We start from the raw sequence: 19,368 nt of genomic DNA on the forward strand, positions 1-19,368 counted from the left end.
ACAGCTACTGCACACCCAAGCTGTACGCTATAGCCTATTGCTCCCAGGCTACAAACTTGTACAGCATGCTACTGTATTGTATACTGCAGGCAACTGGAATACAGTGGTGTTTGTTATCTAAATGAATCTAAGTACAGCAAAATACAGTGAAGGCCAGGCACAGTGGCTCACACCTGTAATCCCAGCACTTTGGGAAGCCGAGGCGTGAGATCACCTGAGGTCAAGAGTTCCAGACCAAACTGGCCAACATGGTGAAACCCCATCTCTACGAAAAATACAAAATTAGTTGGGTGTGGAGGCACATGCCTGTAATCCCAGCTACTCGGGGGGCTGAGGCAGGAGAATCACTTGAACCCAGGAGGAGGAGGTTGCCATGAGCCAAGACACTCCAACCTGGGCAAAAAGAGCGAAACTCCATCTCAAAAAAGTAAAAAAAAAAACAAGAACACTGAAAATACCATATAAAAGATGTTTTTTAATGGTATACCTGCGTAGGGCATTTACCATGAATGGAGCTTGCAGAACTGTAAGTCGCTCCGGGTGAGCTGAGTGAGTGGTGGTAAGTGAGTGTGAAGACCGGGGACATCACTGTGCCCTACTGTAAACTTTATAAACACTGCACACTTAGGCTATACTCAGGTTATTTTTTAAACTTTTGCTTTCTTCAATAATAAATTAAATTTCAAGGCTGGGCATGGTGACTCATACCTATAATCCCAGCACTTCGGGAGGCCGAGGCAGGACGACTGCTTGAGGCCAAGAGCTTGAGACCACCTGGCCAACATAGTGAGACTCCATCTCTAGATGAATTTTAAAATTAGCTGTGTGGTGGTGCACACCTGTAATCCCAGCTACTCGGGAGGCTGAGGAGGGAGGGTCCCTTGTACCCAGGAGCTCGAGGCTGCAGTAAACTATGATCTCAACACTGCACTCCAGCCTAGGCGACAAAACAAGACCCTGTCTCTAAAATAAATAAATAAAATCAATTGATTACCTAACTTTAGCTTACTGTAACATTTTTATTTTAGAAACTTCAATTTTTTGACTTTTTGACTCTTGTAATAACACTTAGCTTAAAACACAACCACACTGTACAGCTGAATAAAAATATTTTTGCTCTATATCCTTACTCTATAAGTTTTTTCTATTTTTAACATTTTTTATGTTTTTACTTTTTAAATTTTGTTTGTTAAACACACACATTAGCCTAGGCTTACACAGGTCAGGGTCATCAACATCACTGTCTCCCACCTCCACATCTTGTCCCAGTGCAACGGTCGTCTCTTGTGATCACAACTGCCTTCTCCTGGAACCCCTTCTGAAGGACCAGCCCAAGGCTGTTTTACAGGTAACTTTAAAAAAAAAAAAGCCAGGAGCAGTGGCTCATACCTGCAATCCCAGCACTTTGAGAGGCTGACGAGGGTGGGTCACCCGAGGTCAGGAGTTCCTGACCACAAAATTAGTTGGGTGTGGAGGCACATGCCTGTAATCTTGGCCAACAAGGTAAAACCCCATCTCTACTAAAAATATAAAATTAGCCAGGAGTGGTGGTGGGCACCCATAATCCCAGCTGCTCGGGAGGTTGAGGCAAGAGAATCGCTTGAACCCAGGAGGTGGACGTTACAATGAGCCGAGATCGAGCCACTACACTCCAGCCTGTGCGACAAGAGCAAAACTCTATCTCAAAAAACAAAAAAGTAGGAGTATACTCTAAAGTAATGACGAGAAGTATAGCATAGTAAATACATAAACCAGTAGCAGAGTCTTTCATCATCATTCTCAAGCACTCGTGCTAACTGTGAGTGCTATACTTCCACGTGACTGACAGCACAGTAGGTTTACACCAGCATCTTCCCAAACACACGCGTAATGCAATGCGCCGTGAAGTCCCTAGGAAACAGGAATTTTTCAGCTCCACTGTAATCTATGGGATCACCATCGTCACATGTGGAGTCCATAGCTGACCAAAACATCCTTATGTTGTGCTGACTGTAATTTAGTCATTCAACGAAGAGCAGGGGATGAAGCTACATATTCACAAACGCCATTTGAATCTTCCCAGGCAGCCACATTACTGTGAATCAGGCTAATGCAAGCCAACGTTCAGCACACTAACCACAGAGGCGGTGATTAAGGAAAGCAGCTTTCTTGATCCTTCAGTTAGACACACCCTGGGTTTACCCCTTTCACCCTCATATGTATATACACGCACTGGCGGCATCTTCTTGCCTTTGAAAAAACGCCCCCACCTCTCTGGTCTGATTCCCTGGGACTGATCGGCAGCCGGCAACTCAGCAACTTTAATCCAGGCTCCCAACAGCCTAGGACACCAGTGATACACAGGAGGGCAGAGAATAGGGGGAGGGGAACACTGCATCAAGGACACACCGTGAGTCAGAGGCAGTACCAGTGGGTCCTGCTGCCTGGCAGGCCTGGCTGGCCAGCTTCCTGCAGGCTGCAGCCTCTCGCTCCAGGTTCTGCTTCTGAAGCCAGGCCTTAAGCAATGCAGGGTGCCGGAAAAACTCTCAACATGGGCAACGTGGGGACCCCGAGACAAAGGCACCTGTGTGTTACCTCCTTCTCCTCTTAAGCAAGCGAGGAAAACAGTGACGGGAAAGACCAGAGTGGGGAAGAGCCCAGGCGTCTACAAACACAGTCATTCTTCCGGCATCATTAGTCACCTTCCTGCTCCTGGGGGACCCTCCCCACAGTGTCCCCAGACTCATCTGCCTGGTGCGCAAAGGGACAGACTCTCTTGGAAAATAAGAGTAAGGATATAAAATGAGAATCCCACAGACGTCCTCATCCTAACAGCCCTGGGTACCTCCCTGAAGGTGGGCTCATCCTGCCCTACTCTGTCAGTTTCTGCTACAGGCAGCCACTACTATCCCCTGTCTACATTACCATGAGCATGCTCTGAGCAGCACCAGCTCTTCCTCATTAGCCAGCCACCCTGTCTTGACTCAACAGATAGGAGACACTGTAAGGAGAGAGGTTAAGTGCCCCAAGGCCAGGCGAGCTGCACCGAGTCCAGTGCTGGAAGAAGAGCCTGGATTTTCCGTTCCAGTGAGATAGCCTTACCCCTCCTACAGAATCCCAGTGTGATAATAAATACCATGACCTAGCACCTGCACACAGTTTGATACTTTTAAAGTGGTATTCCCCGCAAGCCTGCCTGCATTTTCTCACTACATGCATAAGCAGATCTCCCAGGGGAGGCAGGATGGGCACTGTTACTCTTCCTTATTTAAGAAGAAAACTGTGGCCCTAGGGGACCACGGAACTATGAGGCAGTGCTCTTCCCAGTAGGTCACTTATATACTGTGATCTGGAAAGCAGACCTCAAACTAGTCCGACTTAGAGTGCAACTCTGACTTACTGCTGAAGTAAGAAGGTACCACAGGAGCCACAGTTTGTTCCAGAGAGAGAAGCCAGACACGGCCAAAAATATCCTTGGCAATAACCATAGGTCATCATTCTTTTTCCTTTCTGTATTTGCCCAAAGAACTCCTAACTATACGTTAGAGCCCGGCATTCTGTGCTACACTTTCTGGGTGCCATGATTTCCCGGAGTTACTCCCTTGACTCCACTCTGGTTCCTTTGTCCCAAAATGCAGCTGGGCCCCATCATCAATCTCAGCCCTTTCCCATATCCCAGAACCCAGCTCAAGGGCTCTGCTGCTATTAATATCTGACACTGCATCCAACACCCTCCTGGCTTGCTCCAGCCTGATTCCCTTCCTCTCTCCTCTCGCTGTTAGTTCTGCGGCAGAAAAAGGCCCGAGTTCTAGGACATGTAATTTTTCTGAAGTTCCATTTTCTCAAACATGAAATGAGAAACAACACCTGCCTTTTCTCACCTCCAAAGGAGAGCTAAGAGGATCAATGGCCAAATAAAAGCTAAAACAATACAAAAATAAAATAATCAACAATTGCAACAGCAATGTACAAACATATGAAGGCATTCAAGTAATAGTTTTAGAAGTAACAAGAGGAGCTGATATTCATGGAATGCTTGCCCTGTGCCTGGCACTATTCTTAACATTCTAGGTTTATCTTCTCAATTAATTCTCACAGAAACACTGAAATGGGTACTGCTGTTAGCCCCATTTTATAGATGAGAAAAATAAGGCAGAGAGAGGTTTCAGGAACTTGGCCAGGTGCCACTCCAGGCAGTCTGGCCCCAGAGGTTATGCTGTTAACCTAACCAGCTCTAATTATCAAGCTATGCAGTCCACAGTTGACTGAATCAATGCATGGAGTCCATTTACCGCCTTTAATACAATCTGTCATTAGCTTAGCATGTTAAGGTTTGTAAGAGGCAATTCACAAATCTATCTCACCTAAGCCTCCCAACAACCCTGTCAAAAAGATAAAGAAGATGACCTTTGTCTAGATTCACAAGGAGAAAACCAGCCCAGAGAAATGATTTGCCCAAGGTTTCCAAGCTTAATGGCAGAACCAGGACTTCAATTCATGGGGCCTGTACCCCGCCCCAGATTGGTGACCTTTCTGGAGCCTCAACACCAGCCTAAGTCTGACACATAAACAGTCTGCCGGGTCCCCTACCCACAGCAGTGTCGCAGATGCACCCTTTCTGGTCATGCCTGAGAATAAGCACTGTTGGCTGAATAACAGCCGGGGTCTCTCTTTCATCAGCAGAAGCCATCGCAGACCACATGGCCAGCCAAACCTCAGGGTCCCAGAGCCTCCAAAGTGGCTCTCTGGGTGGATCTGATGGATCCAGGGGCTCAGTGGACTCAGGGGAAGTTCCCTCAGTGACACAAGTCTGCTGTCCCTCAACTTGACCCACATGGCCAGACGTTTCCTAGACCTGTTATGCAACCCTTGCTTTAAGCAAGCTGCTGCTGGGATTTCTCCTGATTTCAACATGTTTCGTTTTCTCTTCAGAGAGAAAGTATGAATGTGAAACCGTGACACCTCTTAGTACCCTTCCTGACTGTCTGGGTGACAAGGTGGGTGGGGGATGTTTTCAAAGGTACCTTCTATGAGCCAACTGGAGCCTCCAGAATGACTAACCACCCCAGGAAGGAAGGCAAGGGTAGTGCAGCGGGAACATAGCTGAGGACCACTGTCTCCCACAGCAGAAGGAACCAATTCCAGAGCGCCCAGCAAAGACACTAGAACGACACTACCCTGCAGGCTCCAGACCAGCGAGACCGCAGCAGCTTGAGCAGTCCAGAGTCCACACTCCCCAGACCTGGTTCTCCTAGTCCATCTGAAAGTCCATCAAGATGGGCAATTCTTCTCTTGAAAGGGAGCTGGTTCTGTCGCCTTAGCTCATGGTCTAATTATAGGGAGCACACTTGCTCTTGGAATGGAGACCAGGCATTCTTATTTTTACAGCCCAGCGTCTAGCACAGCACCTAGCCAAGAGGGCACTCAGGAAACGTGGAATGATATGAGTCGCAAATGAAGACATTGTCTCATCGGGGTGTAGCTACTGCTTGCTGGGTTCCATCACACACACACAAGAAAGGACCAACAAGGGAGCCAAGAGAGTCTTTTATGTGGCCATAATATGCGTGGATTCAACACCAACGAAAAACAAAAATGAAAACTGGACTTTGTTTAATAGCAAGGTTTTTTTGTTTGTTTTTGGTTTTTTGAGATGTAGTTTCACTGTGTCATCCAGGGTAGAGCGCAGTGGCGCAATCTCAGCTCACTGCAACCTCCATCTCCCCAGTTCAAGCGATTTTCCTGCTTCAGCCTCCCAAGTAGCTGAGATTATAGTTGCCCACTACTGTACTCAGCTAATTTTTGTACTTTTAATAGATGTGAGGTCTCACCATGTTGGCCAGGCTGGTCTTGAACGCCTGACTTTAGGTGATCCACCTGCCTCTCCCTCCCAAAGTGCTGGGATTACAGGTGTGAGCCACCATGCCTGGCCAATAGCAAGTTGTAAAGCTTTTCATAATTTTTTTTCATCTCTTTTAAAAAGCTGTGCCTTCCTTTATTCAACCAACATTCACAGAATACTTCTGTGTCCTTCTGTGGATGAGTCTGAGAAAGGCTGGAGGAGGAAAGAGTTTCAGTCCATGTGCCTGCCATGCAGAGGTCAGGTAACCAGAAGCACTAAAGAATTATCAGGTGGGGAGAGACATCAGATGTGAACTGCAGAAAGACGCGGCTACTCCTAATCTTTCGGGCTTGCAGGCTCTGCGGCACCGTGAAGAAGGGGCTGGATCTTCCACTCCCATCAGCGAACCTCACCTCTCCCACAGGATCCCAGTGTGACAATAAGCACCACGACAGCATCTGCACTGAGCTGTATGCTTTGAAAACTGTATTCCCCACAAACCTGCCTGTATTTTCTAGCTAGATGCACTAAAAGGACCTGCAAGGGAGACAGAATTTCTCTATTTCCGATGAGAAAACTGCAGCCCACCGGGAAGCTGCTGGGCGTGGAGCCTGAAGAGCAGGACCAGCCATGACTGATAGGCAGAATGAACTGCAGAAGCTCCTCCATCAAATACTTACTGAGCACCAGTGGGAATACAGTGGTGACAAGAGCACAAACCCCTGCCCACGTGGAGCCTATATTCCAATGAGGAAAGAGACCACAACAATATAAATAATATTATAAGTAAAATATGTAAACAACATAAATAAGTAAACGATGGTGTGTGTCAGGAAGTAACAACTATTGGGGAGAAAAACAAAGCAGAGATGGGTAAGAGGGAACGTGAGGCGGGAATTCCTATGCAGAAATTCCTTTGGTTCCAAGTAAATGGCAACACATTCATCTCCATCCAAGACAGACTCAAGACAAACCCTCAACCCAGGACAGCAGAGGTGGTGGGAGTTCAGGCCAACTGGCAAACCTACTACAGGTTCTCTCTGCTGGTGCCCACTCACCCCACAACCACTCAAGAAGCCTCATCAAAACATTGCTGGAGAAAACTGGGTGTCCACGGAGGAGAAACAAAATGCAAGGAGACTGTAATCTGGGACACGAGAGCAGTGCCGTTCCTCAGAATCTCCCACCCGCCTGTGCCCCAGGGCCCCCTCCACTGTCCTAGATTCCAAGGATTTTTTTTTTTTTTTGAGACAGAGTTTCGCTCGTTACCCAGGCTGGAGGTGCGATCTCGGCTCACCGCAACCTCCGCCTCCTGGGTTCAGGCAATTCTCCTGCCTCAGCCTTCTGAGTAGCTGGGATTACAGGCACACGCCACAATGCTCAGCTAATTTTTTGTATTTTTAGTAGAGACAGGGTTTCACCATGTTGACTAGGATGATCTTGATCTCTTCATCCACCCGCCTCGGCCTCCCTAAGTGCTGGAATTAAAGGCGTGAGCCACCGCGCCCGGCCTTCTAAGGATTTTAAACCAAGCTCTCCGGGCGATTCTTAAGACACCTTCAAGGCAGAGAACTACTGCTTTAAGGATCTCTATTTAATTCACACCTGGTCCTAGCCCCTGACTCATTTGTCATAACTGTCATGGAATAATCTATGGGGAAAAAAAGGGTAGGGAGAGCCAACTCACATTTTTTTTCTTTTTTTGAGACAAGGTCTTGCTCTGCTGCCAGGCTAGAGTGCAGTGGTACAATCATAGCTCACTACAGCCTCAACCACCCAGGCTGAAGCGACCCCCACCCCCGACCTCAGCCTCCCAAGTAGCTGGGACCACTGGTGCACACCACCATGCCAAGCTAATGTTTTTGTTTTTTGTAGATATGGGGTCTCCCTGTGTTGCCCAGGCTGGTCTCCAACTCCTGGCCTCAAGCAATCCTCCCACCTCGGCCTCTCAAGGTGTTGGGATTATAGGCGTGAGCTACTGAGCCCGGCCTAAACTCCCTTTTAACTTGGGCAGTCTGGGATCTCAAGGAAGAGGAGACACCCAGGTCCCTGAACCGAGGCAGTGAGTAGCTGTGGGGAGGGAGGGAAGGAGACACATTCGAGAAGCATTACAGACACAGCCACGGGCAGGCCTTCCATGCATCCAGGGCAGCGGCTGGAGGAAAGCTGACGAGCGTCCCAGGGTGCAGAAGGTCAGACCCGAGGGGAAGCCAGGACCACCGTTCTAACCGCACTGAGTCTAAGGAGGCTCCGAAGCCACTGGAGATTCACCTGCAGAAAGTCTGGGCCTGAGACAGTGATCTGGGAGCCATCAGGACCTAGGAAGAAACTGAGGCACATGTGCTGGGGAGAAATGAGGTGGGAAGGCAAATTCCTGCCGAAAAGCCAGACCCAAAGAGAAAAACTGACGATCACGGGGCCAACCACTCTGTTCCTTGGCAGGGACAGAGGCAGCAGGAGGGCCAGGAAGACAATGGTTAGCCAAGTGCCTCTGTGAGGCTTCAACTGGGCAGTGCAAAAGCCAGGAAGCAGGGGTGGCAGGTGAGGAAGTAGAGACCAGAGTCAACAGTTCTTTCAAAACACTTGTTGTTTTAAGGAGGTAAAAGAGAGCCAACAGTTTGTTTACGGGAAGACATTTGGGGGCATGTGAGGTCAAGGTGAGAAGTCTGGGGTTTGTTCGTTTAAGATGGGATGGGCCTGGATCCGTAGAAACACTTTTGAGAAGAGCTCAATCAAGTAGGGAGGCTAAAGATCCTAGAATTGGGTCACTCAAGAGTGAGGGGACAAAAATGACATCACCATCACCATCTATTGACAACACAGGCAGCACACGCAGCAGCGAGAACTTTACATATGTGGCCTCATGTAATTCTTACAACAACCCTATCAAATAGCTGTTGGTATTTAATAGGGTTTGGCTGTGTCCCCACCCAAATCTCATCTTGAACTGTAGCTCCCACCATTCCCATGTGTTGTGGGAGGGACCCAATGGGAGGCAATTGATTCACAGGGGCTGTTTCCCCCATACTGTTCTAATGGTAGTGAATAAGTCTCACAAGATCTGATGGTTTTCCTGTTTCACTTGGTTCTCTCATTCTCTCTTGTCTGGCACCATGTAAGTTGTGCCTTTCACCTTCCACGATGATTGTGAGGCCTCCCCAGCCACGTGGACCTGTGAGTCCATTAAACCCCTTTTTCTGTATAAATTACCCAGTCTCGGGTACGTCTTTATCAGAAGCATGAAAACAGACTGACATAGTATTCATATTCCCCTTTGCAGAGAAGAAAACTGAGCTTATGGAGGTCAGGTAATGTGCCCAGGTCTGCAGCCAGATTCAAATCCAGGTGTCAGGGTGGTTTGTACACATCACCCTTCTCTGCCACACTAATGTACCTTAGGGAAATGGAGACACCTGCTCCCTTACAGTGGGGGTGGAAGGCAAGAGAATTTGAAAAGATGATGACAGGAAGATAGGTTTGATCAAGGTCCTGGTTTCCCTATGACTTGGAAGCAAGATGCCAGGCTGAGGCTGACAACAATGGAGGTGGAGGGCTGAGGAGCAACAGGACCCCTGTGAAGGATGCAAGCAGCTGCCCAGAGCTGAGGTTGGGGAGCATGCACCTTGGACGCAGTATAAATGTCCCCTGAAGGGCTTGGCTGCCCAAGGGACAGATGGGCTGTCCAGGACCCAGATGGGGCAAGCCAGGTTTGGAAGAATCAAAAGCAGAGACACTGAGGGCCCCAGCAGCTGCAGCCATCAATCTTGGGGTCCAGGATCTAAGACATCTGATTTTAAGATCTCAGAGGTGGAAGGTTCTGTGTCAGGTCAAGGCACCATGAAAAGGAAGGCCATTGACTCAGGGGTGTAAGGAATAGAGAGAGCTGGAATTTAGTCATGCGGGGACGAAGAGGGGCCATCCTCAGGGAGAGGACAGGACCTGTGGAGGTGAAGTCTGAGCATCAGATGCCAAAGTTCTCAGAGAATGAGGGAAAGTGACTCATTCAAAGCAATCATGCTGCTGCTGCTGATGAAAACAAAGATGAAAGCGGACATCAGAGAGTATCCGTTATTCTGTGCATGTACCAGGCACGTGAAGTGCATCAAGGACTCAACCCTCACAATTACCCTGGGAGATCAGTACCATCTTTTCTCCTTTTCACAGATAGGGAAACGGCAAAGAGAGGTGAAGAAACTTGCCCAAGGATTTGGGCTCAAGGGTCCATGCTCCTAACCCTTAGCAAGAGAAGCTGGATTTCTACCAGGAGGGGGAAGCAGAAGGAACATTTGGTAAAGAGGGGAAGATGTAAGGGAGCTTGTTAACAAGGAATTCCACAGGGCCCACTGGAAAAATGAGGGAAGAGGGAAGAACCACTGCTTCTTTCCCTCTTCCCTCATTTTTCCAGTGGGCCCTGTGGAAAGAGAAAGCAGGAAGAAAATCACTATCCTGGTTTTACAGGTAAGGACACAAAAACTCAAAGAAGCAAATTTGCCCAACCAGTAAATCAAAGACTGGAATCTGAATTACCCCAAGATAGGTCTTTAAGGGTGCGAAATCCATCTTGAAATCCATTTTAGTAGGCGCTTGAGGGAAGGTTTCCAGTTCAACAAAAAGAAAGCGGCAGGGTGGTTCATGCCTATAATTCCAGCACTTTGGGAGACCAAGGTGAAGGATCGCTTGAGCCCAGGAGTTCAAGACCAGTCTGGGCAACAAAGTGAAACCCGCCCCCCCTACGAAAAAATACAAAAAAGTAGCCAGGCCTAATGGCATGCACCTGTAGTCCCAGCTACTCAGGAGGCTGAGCTGGGAGGATTACTCAAGCCCTGGGAGTAATTACTCAAGGCTGCAGGGAGCTGTGATCACACCACCACACTCCAACCTGGGAAACAGACCAAGACCCTGTCTCAAAAAGAAAAAAGGCCAGGAGCAGTGGGTCACGCCTATAATCCCAGCATTTTAGGAGGCTGAGGCAGGTGGATCGCCTGAGCTCAGGAGTCTGAAACCACCTGAGCAACATGGTGAAACCCTGTCTCTACCAAAATAAAAAATTAGCCTGGGCGTAGTGGTGTGCACCTGTAATCCCAGCTACTCAGAAGGCTGAGATGGGAGAATTATTTGAGTCTGGGAGGCAGAGATTACAGTGAGCTGAGATCACGCCACTGCACTCCAGCTTGGGCAACAGAGTAAGACTCCAACTCAAAAACAAAAAAGAGAGAGAGAAAGAAAAAAAGAAAAAGAGCTTGGGCATACCCCTCCTACAACAAAAGTCAGATGCAAACATTCGAGGTAGGCATGGGGGCAGTAAAGCCATGCCTTCTGATGTGGTCCAGCCAACACCATGATCACAGGAGCATGTCTGTGGCCAGCATGGATGGAGCATGCCAGCTGGTATTTTGGATTAAAAACAAAAACCAACACGAGAAAAGGTTCAGTACTAGTGGAGACAGGAAAAGAGCCAGAAAGCTCTGGGGTTCAAGAAAGACGCTGAGGGCTTCCACACCAGCAGCTGAGTTCATCCGATGAGTCAGAGAAAGGTAATCCTCTGAAGTCAGAGGGGGTCAGGAGCCCAAGACTGAAAAACAGGGGAAAGTAAGACTGATTCCCCAAAACTGGACACTGCTCTAAGGTGGGACAAAAGTTATCTTTAATGAGAGGGCCACGTGCGGCTGAAATGTGTCCAAATGGAAGCCAGGAAAAGGTCTGGGAAGCACATTCCTCCCTTCCAGGTGACACAGACGTCCCCCACCCCAGATACACACCCCTGTATGCTTTAAGCAAAGCAGCTGATTAAATCCTCCCATTCAACTTCAAATACCTCTCCTCACTAAAAAACTGAGGCCCCCTTTGCTGTTCACAGAACTCCTGGGCACCCACCTCCAAGCCACGTCCGAGCCTGGCCCTCACCAATTTAGGGCAGAGGAAAGTGGATGAGGTTCCCAGTGTCCTCGGGGCAGGCCTGAGGGGTGTAGGCCATGCCCGTGGGTATCAGCATGCAGGCTGGGTGTTCATGAAACAAGGAACAGGACTGTGGTTCATGAATACCCCTTTTTTGAAATCTTGCTCCAAATTCACCTTCTAAGAAAATCTCCTCTCATTTTCTTAGAAGGACAGAAAAGAAGGGAGCAGGGGGATGTAAAGGAGAGGAGACAAGAAGGGAGAGAGAAAATTCACTATAATTTTGCCCCAGGAACTGGAGCAATTTGGGATTTCACAACATTTTGAAGCTGAATGGCATGGACCTCACTGCACTGTCTGGAAAGCAATGAAGTGGGTGGGAGGGGCTTCTGGCAGCTGCCTGCACTGCTCCCTGGAACCCTTCTTCCCAGTCCACCTGCAGCCAGGAGAGAACTCAGAAGAGGAGAAAAGTCAGAAGTTGAGGAATGCTGTGCTGAGCGGGGCAGGCTGGCCATGCACTCCATAAGCTCAGCCAGGAGGCTCCTGGACTGAACACTCAGTGGTGCACCAACCTGGGAAGGAGGGCTCCTTGCAGGAGAGTCACAGCAGGGTTTTCCCCAACAGGCAAAGCAAAAGAAGGTTCCTTTGCTTTGGTGCAAGGGTCAGTGGAAGACCCCCAGTTTCAAATCTTTCCTGTTTCCTTCTGCCCCTGCTTTCCCCAGGCGGGACTCGGCACGGTCTCCAAGTGGCGTGCCTAATCTGGTTGGAATTTCCTCCTCCACCCACCTGGCATGCTCCCCAAGTCTGGAGCTCTCCTAACCAGACCAGGGGTTCTTGTATCCACCCCAAGTGCCCCTTGCCACTCTGGAACATCAGAAAGAGGCTCATGGAAAACCTGCCACCAAGCCCTGCCTGGAGAGGAGTAAGTCATTGCCACCATTTGTCAAGAGCCCTGCAAAGACCCTATACTCCCTCCCTGGGTAGCGCCTTGCCGCTCACTATCACCTCGGAGGCAGCCAAAGGTCCCAGTAGCCTGGCCCTTTATGGATGAATGAACACTCACATCCCACCACGGGAGGACCAAGTGAAAGAGGAAGACACAGGAAAGAGCAGGAAAACTGCCAAAGGTCTTCCAAATACCCATTTCATAATCTTCGTGTTGCCTGCCAAGGCTCCAGAGACATAGGAGAGCCTCAGGTTCAGTGGTTTTCATATTTTTTTGACATGAACTCCCAGCTAGAAGTGCACTTTAAACTTCTATAAAATGCACTTGGGGACATACACACACAACCCAAACAGAATTCCAGCATTTCTCCTACTACACACTCGTATTTTATAGTTACTAATAACTTCTTTTTTTTTTTTTAATGCAGAGGCCACTAATGGGTCATGGCCCACTGTGTGAAAAACACCAGTTGTTAAAATGACACTGGGGAGGTGAGGTGTGACCTCATGAACAAGCAAATTTAACATTATAATGCGAAGCATCCAGCAGGCTAACTTTGCACTTAGAACTGCAAAATAAGTAGCATCAGGCTCAGGGTTGAAGGTGACCAGCATAGAGTTCCACAGCCCACACTACCTAGGACAGAAAAAAGCCAGTCAATTCAACATTCTTATTTGCCGTTACAAAATCAAAGTTAAAAATGGGTGCCTTTGAATTTGGAGAATGCTTTCTCTCTTTCAAGGTCCAATTTTCATGGGATTTGTTTTCATCTGTAATATTTCTTTTGATATTTTAAGTAACATAAAAGAGGACAACTGGCATTGTGTGTTCCAAGAAACATGGCATGGGTTAAAAATGTGCATCGGGGAAGCACAGAACAGGTCCACTGTCCCCACTTTATAGTGACAAAACTAAGACACAGAACACTGCCCGAGGAGTGAAGCAAGTGAGGAGCAGGGCCTGAAGCCCAACCCAGGTCTCCTGACTCAGTTACTCCAGGTCTCCTCCAACATCGAAAATTCGTAAGAGAAACACAGGTGTGGTCTCCCCAAGCCTTTTCATGACTGAGGATGCATCCCTGACTCCGCATGCTGGGCAGGCAACTGTGCTGATCTTGGCAGACCCTCGCATTCATCAGCAGCCTCAAAACCAACCTGCACACTTCAGCACGGAAGAGCCCCTAAGGGTCAGGTTTTGGGGTCAGTTAGAATCCCAGAACTTAGAAGACCTCACTGATTAGCTAACCCATGCCTTGTTTAGGAAAACCAGACCGGCTCCTTCTACCACTCACACCATGTGAACCTGTCCACAGGTGAAAACTGCTAGGGAAACTAATACTAAGTACACAAGTGACATCTGAATCAAAACATACCAACATCTATGGGGCAAGGAGAAACCAAACACAGATTACACAATTTCAACATGTGAGAAATGCCTCTTGAGAGTGTCAAAGGGTGCTCCGAAGGCACAACTAATTATTTCTTATCCTAAAAATAAGCTAAAAAGAGACTCTGAACTGAATTCCCTGTGGGGTTCCCAAACAGAACGTTCATCTCAAGACACCAGTAGGGCTAAGGCCTGCTCAAATACCTCCCTGCTCCTAACCTTCCACAGACTCTGCCCAGAGCACTTGAGACAACAGCTTCAATCATGGAGAATTTATTACATTTGAGGGATTCTTTCCTATACAAATGCCACCTGGTATCAGTCCAGTGTCTTTCCTGGAGATGAGAGCCATTTCTCTAATTCCCCACTGGGACACTGGAGGGACAGATGGGTGATGGCTCAGGCCCAGCAGCACCTTGGAAGCCCATGTCTTCCCCACTGGACTTGTGCCCGTCCAGACACTGACTGCCAGCTCCAAGCAAGCTGCCGGAGTGGAGAAAATCCTCTGAGCTGGACTTTCCGGCCTTCATACCTGTTCATGCAGGCTCTGCGTCAGCAACAAGATACAGCTGCTGTGGGTGCCTCTGTGCGACCTGCCTTGCAAAATTAACTGCCACCTAGTGAGGCCTCCGAATCCCCCAAACCACACTGCAGCTGCAGCCAGAGGATTGGAGGTGGCGTAGGAGCCTGGGCAAGGTCATCAGTTCCCTTCTCTGTGCCTCAGTTTCTTCGTTGTTAACCTCCAAGGCTGTTGCACGAATTAGATGAGTTATGCCTATAAAAGCGCAATGTGTAACTGCCAATACTGGCACTACTTCTTGCACCCCTCTATCCCCTGGCCCTGGGGTGTTCTGGGCAGGCTGACAGAAGGCAGCTCTCAGTCTACCAGGCAAAACCCACCTGCTAAAGCTGCCTCCTTAAAGAATGCAGTTAAAACTACCTGAGCAAGTGAAGGATAGGTTTTAAAGGAAACTGAGTGCCTATCACACAATCCATAGCAAGGGCTCTAAGGCACAAGCCCACCCACGTCCCTGCAAGCAAAAGGAGAGGCAAACGTCATTGCCTCCCGGTGGCTCAGTGACCCAAAGTCAGGAAAAGAAGTGCAGGAACCCTTAGAAAGGGAATCCCACGGGCCGTTGCCTAACCGGTATCCCCAAAAGAGCTGCCACGAGAAGTCCTGCCGGCTCCAAGTCCCCGAAATAACCCGGGGAGTAGCAGCCACACACCAAGTCCTCAGGGCGCTCGGCCCGACCAGGGCCACACGTTTCCCAGCGCGAGCGTGGTGAGGGCTTCCCCTCGGGGAGCTCCCTAGGAAACCGCGCACGTGTGAGCGGCCCCGGGCAGCCCAAACGGCCAGCGTGGTTAGACTGTGCAGAGCTGCATCGATCGCGTCCCCCGGGAGCCCCGTCGCCGCCAAAGCCAGCGGTGCTTGCCACTCCGCCTCCCCGGCCGCAGCGCAGCCAGCAGCCGGGGCCGGGCACGCGGCGGGAGCAGCGAGCGGTGCGGGGCGCGGGCCAGGCACCCACGCGGGATCGGCGGAAGGCGCGGCGCTCTGGCTGAGCGCAGCGGCTCCCGGGGCTACCCCGGCCCGCCGCGGTCCTTAGGATAGCGCAGTTTCGGGGCGCTGGCCCCGGACTGCCGGCGCGCGGGATGCAAACGCGCGCGCGCACTCGTCGTCCTCTGGCTGCGTCCCCGAAGTCCCCCGGCTCCTCACCTTCACCGAGTCCACCGGGTACATGACCGAGTGCTCCAGGATCCCGGCCATCGCTCCTGCTGTCATGTGGGTGGACACGGAGGCGCTGGTCGGCAGGTTCTCATAGTCCTCCGACCCGGTGGCGTCCTTGCCGCCGCCGCCGCCATCTCGGCTGTCCCCATCCATCCTCCGCGCCACCGCCTGGCTGCCCACGCTCCCGCTGCGCAGCTCCATCCGCCAGCTCCGCGGGGCGCAGGAGGCTGCAGGAGGTGGGCAGGGAGGGGGAGGGGGCGCAAAACTTCACTTCTTAAAGTGGGAGCCACCTCCCCGGGACCGCGGCGCCTGACGCCATGGCGGGCTGGGGTGGAGCGCAGCGGCCCGAGACACCAATCGCCGGGATCCAAGAGGCCGGCGGCCGCCGCGTCATTGGTGTGCTGGACAGTGGGGACCCGCCTCCCTGTGTGACGTCACCGTCCCGTGCAAATTTCCAAGCCACCGGACGGGGGCGAGAGGATTCTTGGGGTGTCCGGGGAAGTTGTACTATCTTGAGGATGGGACTGGTCCGCGAGGGGCAGGGGAGGTCACTGGAGAGGGGCCGCAGTGGGGTAAGCCCAGAGCTGGAGGCATGGATGACAGTGGCCCGGGGAAAATCCGCTCCCGGGGCGGGTGAGTTTGCAAACAGAATTGCTCAGCGAGCTTCGGCGTTCCTAAGGCCTGAAGTTAAAACTCAGGGTCCCGTTCTAGACTCTTTGTGGGAGAGACCCCCATTCATTCGAAATTGTTTCTCTCAACTAAAATATATAATGCAAAGCTAAATTCGTTCCTCTTGTTCTTACCGAGAGGACGAACCCACCCTGCCCTGGACCGAGCAAGGCTGTCAGGCGTGACCAGGAGGGAGCCCCTCTAGGCACCTCCAGGAAATTTTCTTTGGGTTGGATATGCCCGGAAGGTCTGTAGAGGCCTGGTCTCACAGTAGGAGTATGGAACTGGCTGAGAGTAAAATCTTACAGCCTTGCCCCTGCCTAAGACTGTGGCCACCTACTTCTTAAAAGTCGTCCTAAGCTGGCCTCTTCCATAACCCAGGCTGCTTTAATATTGTTTTGCTCCAGTCTGGGGGAAGATGGAGAAATCAGAAAGTAGGAGAGGGAAATGTCTGCCTCTGAAAGTGTTCGTCCAAACTGCATGTTCCAAAGCTTAAGATGACTTGGGCTGCTCAAATTCTAGGCACTAGGGCCTCCCTGCCTTATCTAGACAAGGCTTCTGGTCCGGAAGGCTGGGACCTGAGATATGAAAGGGTGGGGGAAACCCTGAAGATGCTGAGCCTGCTCTCTGCCCTCACCCTGATCATCATCTCAGGCAGCTCTTAGGGATTTGAGATACAGTAATGAGAGCATCGGTAGAGGTCAATAGAGGCGTCAGGGCCAAGGGCACTGTTTGCCCAATTTTGGTAGCTGCAGATAGTAGCTGGCAAGATGAGTGCTAAGGATGTGATAACTAAAAACAGGCTCTGTGTTTCCACTTGGCCATCTATGTGATGGCTAGAAGAAGAACTACTTTTGTCAAAGGTCATTTTAAGAAATAGTGATCAGAAGTTGTTGATCCTTATTTTTAAGTGGATGCCCTTTAAGCAGTCTATAAGAACCCATTGCCCCACTTCTGGGAACATGACAAAAACCCAAATACACATGAAGCTCTTCTTCAAAGCATCCCTTATAGCTTGGATGTAAATCATTGGAAACAAGCTAAATGTTCAACCAGAAGGGAATGGCTAAGGAAATTATGATGCCTGCAGAATATTAGTGAAATATTATGCAGCCTTTAAAAGTGGAATTTACATTACACAACATGGACAATGATTATAACGTAAGGTTAGGTGAGAAAACAAAACAAAATTCTATAACCTTTACATTCACAAAGATGTAAATGTGTGCAGGGAAAGAGTATACGGTTACTGCGCTAGTGGTGGAGGATTATAGGCAACTGCTTGGACTTTATTTTTCAGACTTTAAATAATTCTTATGCTATTTCTATAATTTAAAAATAAAAAGGCATTGTTTTTAGGATATATATACCATGTATACACATCCATACACACATCTGTATATAGAAGTATACAGCTATAGGATATAGGTATGGGCATTTATGTAGGATATATAGCGAGGATATAGAATATATAGATATGTACATATATAATATGTTAATAAGTATATACATAAAATATATAGATATGTGCATATATAATGTATTTACTTAGCCTCTCAGCATTCATATCCATGTATATATATAAAATATACATACATTTTATATATATACACATATCTATATATTTTGTAAATATTTAATATATGTACCTGTATATATGATATATACACCTATGTATACATATATACACCTATGTACATATATACATATATATACACCTATGTTATATATGCTATATATGTATGTATATTATGTATGCACCTATATTATATATAATACATATGCATAAGATATATATTTTATATATATATGCACACACCTCTTAATGGATGAGAAACCCTCTGAACTTTGCAATGGCAATACCAGTGGAAAGTAATTGCCTTTTGATGGTTAAGAGAATTCTTGGCAAATGCAAATATGCCCATAATCTTCACAGACGTGATTTTTTTTTAAATTTCATTAAATAAATGTTGAACCAGTTGAAACTCTTTGGACTATTTATTATTTAAAAAGCATTTGATACTTTTTTTTCTCCCCGTGTATGGCAGATGTGGTGGTTTGGCACTTAGCATCTGACATTCCTCCGTGGACTGCGGTGGCCAGAACATATAAAGCCACATTTCCCAGACTTTCTTGCAGCCAAGGGTCTAGCCATGAGTTATATTCTACCAACAGATGAATTAGAAAGATATGGAAAGTGAGCATGGGATGAAGCTCCCTTCCTGCTCTTTGATGTTTTCTGCTGCCCAGCAAGGTCAGAGACACTTGAGGCAGGAACAGTTGGGGTGGGCAGTGGGTTCTCTACTGCAACAGCTTGGCAGTGTTGGTCAGCAGATTCATGGATGCTGAGAGGTATTTATGGAAGTAGGGGTTGCAGCAGTGAAAGTGGCAGCCTCCTGATCCCGCATCATGGCTTTGTAGGTGGCCTTCTGTTTCCTTGCCTTTCAGGCCACGACAGAGGTAGCCATTCCCTTGGGAAGCCAGTTTGGCAGTGCGGATCTGTGCCCCACCCCTCCTGGGGTGCTGCTCCCCTTTGTATAGCAGCGAAAGGGCATAGTGATTAAGGAGCCATCCCTGTCAGAAGGCAGCAGCCAGTCCAGCTCCTAGACCTCTAGGGAAGGCCTGCTGGGAGAGGGTGGCATCCCTGACAGCATAACCCAGTGCTTGGACCACTCTACTATCAGGAAGGGAACAGCTCTTGTCTTTGAAAGGCAAGAACATGGCGACCCAGGAGCAGAGGAGTGGAAGCTCATTTGGGCCTTTCCCAAGGGGCAGGCCAGGAGGCTCAGAATGACTTGTTGCTTCTATCAGAGTCTTTCGTAAAGTTCCTGAACGTTGTAGTGCTGGAGATGTCATCATGCAGCCCTGGCCTAACTGGAAGCCAAGCTCCATTTAGAAAGAGGAAGCTGTAGAATGCGCAAGGTG

The 19,368-nt window shown here is 49.0% G+C and overlaps 1 protein-coding gene across 5 annotated transcripts in view; it reads right to left on the minus strand.

Annotated features, from left to right (window-relative positions):
* Positions 1-19,368, minus strand: part of SLC25A37 (solute carrier family 25 member 37) — a 115,017-nt gene that overhangs the window by 31,119 nt on the left and 64,530 nt on the right. For 3 of the 5 annotated variants that reach the window (XM_002756837.6, XM_035270006.3, XM_017963689.4), the window contains exon 1: positions 15,763-16,116. The exons of the other annotated variants lie outside the window; for them this stretch is intronic. In XM_002756837.6, coding sequence (XP_002756883.2) covers positions 15,763-15,975 — 213 coding nt within the window. In that variant the 5' untranslated portion in view covers positions 15,976-16,116. Of the gene's footprint in view, positions 1-15,762; positions 16,117-19,368 lie in introns of those variants that run through there. 5 annotated transcript variants of the gene reach the window in all.

The sequence above is a fragment of the Callithrix jacchus genome, chromosome 13 (genome assembly GCF_049354715.1).
Source record: "Callithrix jacchus isolate 240 chromosome 13, calJac240_pri, whole genome shotgun sequence".
In the NCBI taxonomy this organism is placed as follows: domain Eukaryota; kingdom Metazoa; phylum Chordata; class Mammalia; order Primates; family Cebidae; genus Callithrix; species Callithrix jacchus.